At 40.5% G+C, this 10443-nt stretch overlaps 1 protein-coding gene across 2 annotated transcripts in view; it reads left to right on the top strand.

Moving 5' to 3' along the window:
• Positions 1-4572, top strand: part of TLN2 (talin 2) — a 215958-nt gene extending 211386 nt beyond the window's left edge. For both annotated transcript variants that reach the window (XM_085303277.1, XM_085303278.1), the window contains exons 57-58: positions 3386-3511; positions 4427-4572. In XM_085303277.1, the coding sequence (XP_085159403.1) occupies positions 3386-3511; positions 4427-4555 (255 nt within the window). In that variant the 3' untranslated portion in view covers positions 4556-4572. The remainder of the gene's footprint in view (positions 1-3385; positions 3512-4426) is intronic.
• The last annotated feature ends 5871 nt before the right edge of the window (positions 4573-10443 follow it).

The raw sequence follows: 10443 nt of genomic DNA, 5'->3' as shown, positions 1-10443 counted from the left end.
TAATAGTTTAAATACTTAGGAGCAAAAACTAAATGTACATATGAGTGGATGAAAACTTATACAGAAAACAGTGTCACGTCAACGTTATCCCTGAGAGTGAGATGAGTTTAGTGCTTGATAATGGATATGTATGGGTTGAGGTTTTTCATGGGTCTGTGGGGAAGATACCACGAACTGGAAGATAGCTCTGACTATAATGCAACACACACTTCGGTATCTTGGCATTCAGATAGGGCTGGAGGGATTTTAAAGGCAGAACAAGCAATAGAAACAGGAAGTTCAGGGTACTTGGTCACTGTAGACAAATATTATTAAATAGACATGGAATGTGAAAAGTTGGGACGGCTGAGGAAACAAGCCCAGAAGCTCTAGAAAAAGTAGTCATTGTTTCAGCATTGTACAAACGCAAGCACTGAATTTGGAAAAAAGCCTTTGAAAGTGAACTTTGTCATTTGACAAGGCTTTGTGTTTGTCTCAAAATGAATAATGAAGGGACAAGCAGTTTGAACTTGGAAAACATGTCCTTTATAATAGCAAAACCAGTGAGTTGATGTCTGCCAAATATTTTTATTGGTTAATTTGCCAAATCCACTGTGGCTTTTCAGCAGCCTGGGTCACCAGCACAAATGTTTTCATGCTGCTTTTATCAATAGGTTAAGTACAGGAAGTTGGACATACTGGTTTTCCCCTTCTTACCTACACAAACAACGACAAGCTCTGGGAGAAGGCATTTGAGCTGCACTTCCCATGAACGCTGATTTGGAATGCATTGTTCCAGAGTCTGCTCCAAAATTTAACAAAATAAATGGAAACATTTCTACTCTCTTTGCATCACGTCCAGACTGAGCAAAGCAAATTTTAAGTGATTTGTTCTTGGGTCATTTCAGGTGGGGGCAAGAGTTCAGTTGAAAGGGCAGCTTAACTGGAGATAAGGAGATGGGTGGGAGGAGTTGGAGCCGGTCCTTATGACTTTTGCTCCTGGTATATGTAAGAGCAGCTCATTTGGCCAGTGGCATGTGCAGGAACCAGAGTCCTCAGCATGCCTGAAGCCTGGGGACATCAGCAGCCAAGGGGCAGCAGGCTCTACTTACTCTCTCTCACTGTCTGTTGCAATACTGTCTTTTTCCCTACACATTTTGCTAGCATTAATATTACTTATTGATATTAACTTATCTGCTGGTAGCTAGTAGGGTTTAGTATTTAACATGAGAAAAACCTTACTGTAATAGACCAGAAGTTCATTTAACCCAACATCCTGTTCCAGCAGTGGCCAGGAGCAGATGCTCAGGGCACAGTAGGAGCAGGGTGAACACGTGTGATATTATTCCCTAGTTCGTTCCTAGATTCCAAGCATTTTCAGCTCAGAAACTTCCTAAGCCAGATATAAATTCTGTATGTTTAGTAACCCTCTGTGGTTTTCTCCTCTAATTTATCCAGTCCTGCTTGACCCTATATAAACTTTGAGCCAAATTAACATGTGTGGGGCAATAGATTAAGCTAGGGCAGCTGTACCTGTGTCTGCCCCAACTTGTTTCTGCTGGTTTCAGTCCACATAGAAGGAGAAGCTGAGTGACACACAAATCCACTCCTGTAGCAGACTGGTGACAGACTTAGTTTATAGGTTAGGTATCTTCCTAGGGCAGGGCTTCTAGCAAGGCAATAGAAGATTAGCCTTTTGCGTCCGTCTCCTCATGAAGTATTCAAGTGCTCTTAAAAGTACATGGTACAAAGTAATGCTGTGCACAAACAACTACATGAGCCAGTTTGAATAGTGATAAATCCATGTCAACATGACCAGGCTACATAACTGCGGGAGTGTGGATAGCACATTGCTTCTGGCATCTCAGCTACATTCGTCACAAATAACCCTTTCTCTGCACATGGCATTCCACTGTGCTTTCAAGATTTGCTCTTAGTAAAAGGTAGTGCAAGTGTTCCTCTTGCTTAGGAGATGGAAGTATCCCTGAGTGCTGCTGTCTCCTCTAAGGTTGTTTCTTTACTAAAGCAATTGATATGCACTTAGGGATCCACCTTTTTTCCCAGCCAGTCCCTCGGAATGAGTGGCCCATGACCCCTCTCAGTTCTGTCTTCTTCAGCCCAGGGAGTTTTTTCCTGCATCGGTCCTGACACTGATAATTTGAGAAAGGGATAGGAAAGAAGATTCTAGTAAGAGTGAGAAGGAGGCAGGTCAAATCTTTGGTTCACTAGCTAAGTTGAAATAAAAACTATCATGCATAAAATTTACCTGGGACTCAACAAATCTGAAATATTGCCAGTGGCATATGAAAGATCACATTTACAGCTCCATGTGCAGTGCCCATAAACCCTGGTCGTCGTTCTCCCAGAGCTAGTCTTCCACTAGTGTCAGCAGTTCTTCGTACGCTGCAGCAAATTCAGTGCCAGGTCAGGCAACTCTGAGCCCACACTGCCGCCACCAGCCTGCGCAGGTTATGTGTTTCCTAGACTGTGCTCCTCAAGACTTTAGTGCTCTCGAAAAGATGCCAGCTTCATCTTTGAGCTTTAGTAGAAGAGAGGTTTGGATATCCCGATTACACAGATGGATAGCACTCTGGTTAAGGATGCCTTCTGCTTGTGACAAGGGCTCTTCTTCCACTTGCTCATCATCTCCTTAGGGGTCACAACAGGAGGTTCCAAGGCTGCTTCCCAGGAGGTGAAGGGCATGGATGATATGAGGACCCTTTATCCTCCTCTGTATCCTTTACACTATTGCCCATAGACTTGGTCATAATTGAGTATGCAATGTGGAATCTGTTGTCAATATGCRTTATAGTACAGGAAAGATATTCATCAGTGTTAGAATGCAAGTAGCTTAGTTATCTTTTTATTTTTGATGGACATCTCACACTGCTGAGTTTTTACAACAAATGATGYGTTACAAATTTGTGATTGTTTACCTTTAAAATAGGAACATTTTTAAGGAAATGAAAGATTAAATTTAATCATGGCTATGTATATGGTGAATTTCTGCTGGTAAAAGTGCATTAATTTTAAAAAGTTCATTGATTTAAGCATTTTTTTAAATTATTTTCCCCTTTTTTGGTCCTCCTCCCCAACCCCCCCTGAAAAAAWTTTATTTCAGTATTGTGTAGAACATAATCAGGGATTTTGTCCACTGTTTTTTTCAAACTCTGAGGGGAGAAAGAAGTCCTAATTCTAGTTTCTCAAAAAGAAGTTTTGTGTTCCTCTCTGCAGCACTGATTTTTGAAAGATGAATGTGCTTTCACTGGAGAAAAAAAGGAGGGAAAAAAAATCCACATCCTTCCTATGGAGTCAAGCAAAGGTGCAGAAGTTTTGATGCCCTGAAGAATTGATATTACAACTATGCACCGTTGTTGTTAAATTCCTTTTGTTTTTTTTTCCAAAGGCTGCAGGAAATGCTGTCAAGCGAGCGTCAGACAATCTTGTCAGGGCAGCCCAGAAAGCAGTGTTTGGAAAAGCAGAGGATGACGACGTTGTGGTCAAAACAAAGTTTGTGGGTGGCATTGCTCAGGTTGGTACAAACACCAAGAATTAAAGAGGAGAAAAGCTGTGTCATGAAAATGTAGTGTAGTATTACAGTGTCCATGCAGTGAACTGCAGAATGGATAAAGATACACAGAAATCAATGGTAAATTAYTGATGCCTCAATGTTCGATAACCATTGACATAACTGGACACTGAAATGTTATCTTCTTGTCCCGAAGAAGTTACCAGTTCTATGTGTGTTTTTAAATATACCCAAATATTAGTGGAACACCAATTTTGTATGTATATAGGCAAAAAATAAGAAAGTAGGAGATGAGAACTGGTAATATTTCATTACTGTGACTTTAATAAATATAGAGAAATAAAACATTCTAAGGCTCTTAAATTGTGCCAACCTCTGGATTCACTGTTGTAAATGAGGAAAAGCATACGCTATGGCCACCACTTAAATGATAGTAAAACTTGTCATTTCTGCATGCCTGCAGTGCTGTCATTTCTCCTTTGACGTTGCTAGATGCAGAAAAATGCTGTGGATACCTGCAGCTATGAGTGCTCRGTTTTACTGTCACTCAAACAGTATGTTAAGGCACAGCGCTTATCCTGCTTTTGCTCATCCCTCACCCAGACTGAATGGGGGAGCACTGCTCTACAAAATCCATCATGGATGTATGGCAAGACTATGCTCATAGATGTTTGTTTGTTTGTTTGTTTTTCCTGTAAGAAACAAGTGGGAATATAATACTGTTCTTGATACCATAGTTATGGAGGGAACTAACCTGAATTGGGRAAATTTGAGCAATTTCTGTGGAAATAATTGATGCTTGGCACTTTTCTGGAGAAGGTCCAATGCCTTGCTGTGACTGGTGTGATMGAGAAAGAAAGATTGCTTTACAAAACACTGTTCCTTGCTATCATAGTTCATGCTTCTTTCTTCTCCTAGATCATTGCAGCCCAAGAAGAAATGTTGAAGAAAGAGAGAGAGCTGGAAGAGGCAAGGAAAAAACTGGCTCAGATCCGCCAACAGCAATACAAATTTCTACCCACAGAGCTGAGAGAAGATGAGGGTTAACCTGCTGAGATTTTTCTTCCTTTAAGGAAATCTAAAGGGGGACAGTACAGTGAGAACTGCTCTGACAACATTCTGGTATGCCAAGCACTTACCTAAACACACTGCCTGTCGTAGCTTTGGGTGAGCAGAGGGCAATAAACACTTGTTTGTTCTCATCTGGTCAGCTGAGGTGCATGATGATCAAATAATGGTATAATGTTAAGTTCATCATTCCTGTTCCCTCCCTGACTGCTATCTCAGGAGAGAATGCTTCACTTTCTACAAAAAGTTCTAAGTCAGTATTATTGTCATCTACCTGAAGCATGAGATATTTATCGTTCCTTGACTTGTTATAAAACTTTTGTAATATTAATAGAAAAACAGTCAAGAAATCATTCATGTGATAAATATCACATGAGCTGGTGGTTCTCCTCCCACCCCACCCTTGTAATAAGAAGACAAAGCCTGAGATGGATGCATGTCTGAGTGGAGAAACACATGAGTGTGGGTTTGAAAAATTTGCCTGTCCTCTTGAGTAGTAGATAGTTGGTTCATCCCAAAACTGAAAGAAGTGTCTGTACTTGTTTGCACTAGTATTATTAGTCCTTACCTGATACCAACAAGCTTCTGCTTGTACAGTATTTAGGTTCACAGAATGTGGCAATATCCATTTTTTAAGAGCTTAGAAAACAGAGAAATGGAGACCTTGTCACTGCCTCAATAATACCAGGTTCATGAAGGAAAATGCTGTTTCACTTATATACCTCTAATGTGTGACTACTCTTACAGTATTATACACACATACACATGCTCTGACATTGGACTGAATAGTTTGCGTTTTGTATTGTTTTTTAATTGAATTTACCTGATTCGTACTGTGGGATTTCTGTTGGAATGTATGTTAAGTGAAAAAGGGAAATGCCCAGTACAGCGAAAGACTTTTACAATTCATTATTCTTTTAATTTCCAATATTTTGTTTTGAAACTTGTGGGTATTGTAGGAGAAATGGAAGTGATTTACACTTTCTTGTAATATAAAAAAATACCTGGATTCTTGGAAGCTTGTTTTTGTAGTTGATAATTCTGAAAATGCACTCACCAAGGCATTGCAGAGAAGGAACAGCAGCAATCTGAGCAGCAGTCTCTGTGGTCAGCTGCAGAAAGGTACTGTATGTTCTCACTCTCTCTGTTGTGGCCTAAACAAAAACAATAGCAACATGGGTAGAGTCAGTAACACATTTCACCTTGCCAAAGTAAAAGCGCAAGCCACAGAAACTGAAACTAGCAAAAATAATACTTCTTGACTKACTAGACACAGTTTCTAACAATAATCCCCATCATTCTTCCATCTCCACTCAAGCCCTCTGAAACAATAATGTCAAGTCTACTTAGGTCAAAGGATGTTGCCACTCCAGTCCTGAAGGCTGTGCTGTCATTTAGGTACCTGCCAAGTACATCCAGCTGAGCCTATTATGTTACAAGCATACCYACCTGGTCGTCACTGTTGCGGAAATATTTGTCTTGTAGACTCAGAAGTAACCCTGTAGTGCTAGGTTTAGCAGTTTAGATTGTGCTAACTCCTCATTTAAGCTTTATGCATGAAATATAAATATCAGAAATTTTGTTACACTAGTGTTAAATATTTAGCAAAAATTACTAGAGAATTAATGAATACTAAAGTGCACAAAGTTGTTCTTGTTTTTTGATTTTTTTTTTTTTTGTTAATGTCTTCTCTGGTACTGGAATATTTCAGACTCAATAGATTTGTTGGAGAAACCACAATGATGAGAGGAAAAAACTGGCAAATCCTAAGTAGAATCATAGGTGTAGATGTGCTGTGGGGTGTAGGCTTGTGTGCAAAGCACTGCTGCCAGACACGCGCAGCTGAGTTCTGTAACCATGTCAGCACAGTTGATTAGTTTTTTTTTTTTTCCTTTTTCCTCCATTCATCCTTTACTACATGAATTCAGTGAGCAGTGTCACAGAAACTCTGTTAGGAATTCCTATACCAAAAAAACCTTCTTGTAAATTTTGAGGTAAAAGGCTAAGTCATTTTTTATTGTTCTAAGACCTACATAAAAGAAAAAAAAAAGACAGCTCTTACAATATGGATTTTCTGCTGCTTTTGCCTTGCTGCTGTGTCAAGCTGCTTTGTAGYTTATGGCTCTTTCTCTTTTTTACCTGGATAGCCTCACATTCCCTTTTCTCTTTTTGGAATAATCCTTAAAACAGATTTGTTACTGCTCCCCTTTCAACCATTTGTTTAACCTATTTTTTTTAGTCTCATTTAAAGCATGAAGAAGGATGAAGCTGCCCTTAMTACCATGCCAGTATTTTATTATAGGCATAATAATGTAATATATTTTAATCAGGAATGCTTGGTATTGGTAATCAGTCAGGATGGTATTTGCCAGTTTGTAAGAAGCCAAAAGCCTGGTCAAATGCAAGTGCAGAAATTGTATAGCTAGAAAACTTCATCAGTATGTAGATGGGAAGAGTATGTTCAAATTGTGTTCCAGATCAAACTGTTTGGGAAATCCATTTCAGTACAGTTATCTTGAGGGATCTCGATTTCTGATTTATTGCCCCATCTTATTTGACAAAAAGTGGTGTTCTTATTTTGTCTTCCTTAGCTACCAGCTGTTTGACAGAGGAGCCACAGTCAGATGAGCAGTTGAGCTGAACAACTGAAGTTGGTTTTTTTTTACTGTGAATTTTGAGTCTTGATTTGGGAAGCATTTAGAGGATATAAACTYATTATAGACTTTCTATTTCAGTTTATTCTTGCTGTTATAATTTGCAGTACTGCTGAAGTCCACATGTGAACATCTGTGGAGTTGGGGACTAGTCCATGCATTAGGCATGGAAACTTGCAGCAGGAAGTTGCAAGTCAGGGTATGGGATGGAGCTTGCTCAAAACAGGGGCAGATGTTTTGCTTTTGTTCTGTTAACTTGTGAAATGATAAACAAGCTCTGTTGTATCTCACCTTTCTTCATGTGGAATTCACTTTAAGAAATTGTATGCAAATTAAAAACTAAATGCCTCAAAGTTGTTTGCGTACAAATAGTCTAGTGTTGTTTTACCCGAATGACCAGATAATAATTTGCTGTCATCTGCAGTGAAGTCTGATAAATCAGCTCAGAGGCGACAAATGTACAAGCCACATCTTGCTCATGAGTGTTTGCTCATATTGCATTTGCACAGCGTTCAGCGAGAGTGCACGGCGGCCTGGGAGCTGGTGCGTGCACGCAGCACGGCGTGGAGCCCATGGGCTGCTCCAGCCCCGGGCAACATCCCTCCTTGCAGCAGGGAGGCCAAGGGACGCGCCGGCTGCGTCGCACGGCCGCGGTCAGCCCTGGGCAGGAGAAGGACCACGTTCAGAGTTGCAACCTGAACAGTGTTCATCAGTATTTGGTAATTTTAATAATTCTGGCAGCATATAGTCTGTCAACTGCCTGGTATCAGGTCAGGCCCCTGAATCCGATACTTCCTAGCTAGAGCCAAAAATCTCCAGGGCTGGACTCTGTATTGCCGCATTTACCTCCTGTGCGTGAGCTATAGAGAAGTGTTGGGAGGCAGGATAGAGACTCTGACGAACTCGCGTACTCTGATAGCCGCTSCATAAAGTAGATACTGCTGAAGAGTGCTGGGCTGCAAAGTTTCAGCACCAGAGGAACTTAACAGCAGAACAYGTCTAAACTAGGCATAGCCCAGCCCAAGGGGCCAGCAGAAGCGGTCCTAGAGTGTAGAAATACCATTCCCATGACAGTTCACCCAGCAACATGAATCATTTTGCCCAAAGACTTTTTTTCTGTCATTTGTTGAGCTAGAAGTAGCGGCCATTGTGTCACTTTTAAAAAAATAAAGTAGTAGAGACTTCTGCTTTATCTCAAATTAGTGAACTTCATTGCAATGGAAGAACCTTCCACTGTTCAAGAAAGTTTTGTCATTACATGCTGGAGTTCCTAGAGGGTGAACTCCCACTGTAACATCTTCCCTTCCCATTAAAGCTTTAACCCAAAGCAAAGGCACAAAGGAGTCTGGCGTCACATTGTAACACTTATGTATGGTGTTTTTCTGGCCATAAAAATAATTGTTTTTTGCATTCACTGACAGTAAGCTCTTGAAGGAATTCCTTTTTTCTCCATGTAGGTACCTGTGGCTTGTGTTGTGCTGGTTGTCACACAAAGGATCATTTTGCAGCTTAAGCCAAGTAAGACAGAAATTATTTGTCTGCAAGACAGGGKAAAACACAGAATTCCCAGGTGAGGGAGGATGTTCTGTCTAAAGCTCTATTTCCTAGGTGAAACTATGCCCGTTTACCTTGTGTTATATCACAGAATCATAGAACGGCAAGGTTGGAAGGGGCCTCGGGAGATCATCTGGTCCAACCCTCAGCATAGCCCACAGCCTTGGCATTAGCAGCACCGYGCTCTAACCGGCTGAGCTAAACCAGCCCCATAATGCTAGTGACCTTTCAATATCCTTAAAAGCAAGTGCATGTTAACTACACGTAACTAGTACRCAAAGGACAAACACAAGTGATTTGAGGGTGTCAGATGCTTTGTTATGATTTTTATTTGGGATTTGGGGGGGGGGAAGGTTGCTTGCCTTGCTTTTACGTACACTATGATTTCCATTTCATTCTAGGTGCTTGCCTGTCAAATACAGCTCCGTGTGTGTGTGCACAGTTAGGGTCCTTCGGTTCTGCCTGTGACATCTGTGCCAGCAGTCTCGCCACCGCTCAGCTGTGGTCTCAACTCTGCAGGAGCTGCAGCTGGCAGGGACAGCTTCTGGCACAACTGCCCTGGGGTCAGACGTAGCATCTCTTCTGCACTGTGCATTTGCTAAGTGGGTCSAGCACCAGATGTGCGTGTCGTCTTGCTGGTGACATGGCAGCTTTCTGCCATGCGTTCTCTGTGTAGAAATAAGGTTGAGGAAGCTCCTAATTTAGGGTTGGTTAAATCAATATTAATATTGAGGATATGGAAGCATTAGTCATGTTCTAGGCTAAATTCTTTAAAATGTATATCTAAACTACTAAACACTTAAAGTATTTTAAATTACAGGAGCAAGGCATCAGTGCAGCATGATTTCAGTCTGTGTTGCAAAAGTTTTGGGTACAACTTTGGAGACACCAGGGAAGTTGCCTCTTTGTACTTTCACAGTGATGCCTGAAAACTTGAAGACTAAACAGTGCTTTTTTTTTTTTTTTTTTTACATGCTTGGATCACTTCTGACCAGAACTGTTTTCAAGTTCTTACGCTTTCCATTTGCTTGTTTGTTCTGAGAATTTATGAGAAGTGAACTTTTTCTTCCTTGAGGATCTCTTTACAATGTATTCATCAAGTTTTCTACCTAAGTCATCTGTTGTTTCTAGTGTGTCTGAGGAGAAATGCTAGCATGTGGGGCTTGTCTGTGCCTGATTTGGATACTGTAAAGCTTACGTATCAARCATGGTTCTATTTCCCTACTGCTTATTTTCTCTCAGTATATTTACTAATTTTAAAAATCAACAGCATGGGCTAGTGACCTCTTAACATCCTAAAGTGTCCACTGTTAGAGTTTATCCCGGTTAGAGAGTTTCTTTGGACATGTTCCCCTTAACTGGTATTGCAGAAAGTTAAATCTCTTAAAAATACTAAGTGCAACATAAAGTTCAGTATATTTTCAGAATTTTTGAAGACAAAAATTCATTCATCATGGTAGACAGTCAAGTATTAAGTTGATTCAGCTGTCTGAGAAGTGTTTTGAAATTACAGAAAAGGTATTGCATTAGGATAGCGAGAAAAAACATTATTTTCTTAATACAGTTCTTGCTCTTCAGGTGTTGGATATAATAATACTGGTTGGAATCTGCAATTTTCCACAGATAATATCGAGTACTTGCTAAGCTGATACTATAATC

Source organism: Rhea americana, unplaced genomic scaffold, assembly GCF_003343005.1.
Source record: "Rhea americana isolate MKP2758 unplaced genomic scaffold, rheAme1 scaffold_2, whole genome shotgun sequence".
In the NCBI taxonomy this organism is placed as follows: Eukaryota; Metazoa; Chordata; class Aves; order Rheiformes; family Rheidae; genus Rhea; species Rhea americana.
Note: the sequence above shows the minus strand (reverse complement) of the source record. Positions and strands in the feature narration are given on the sequence as shown.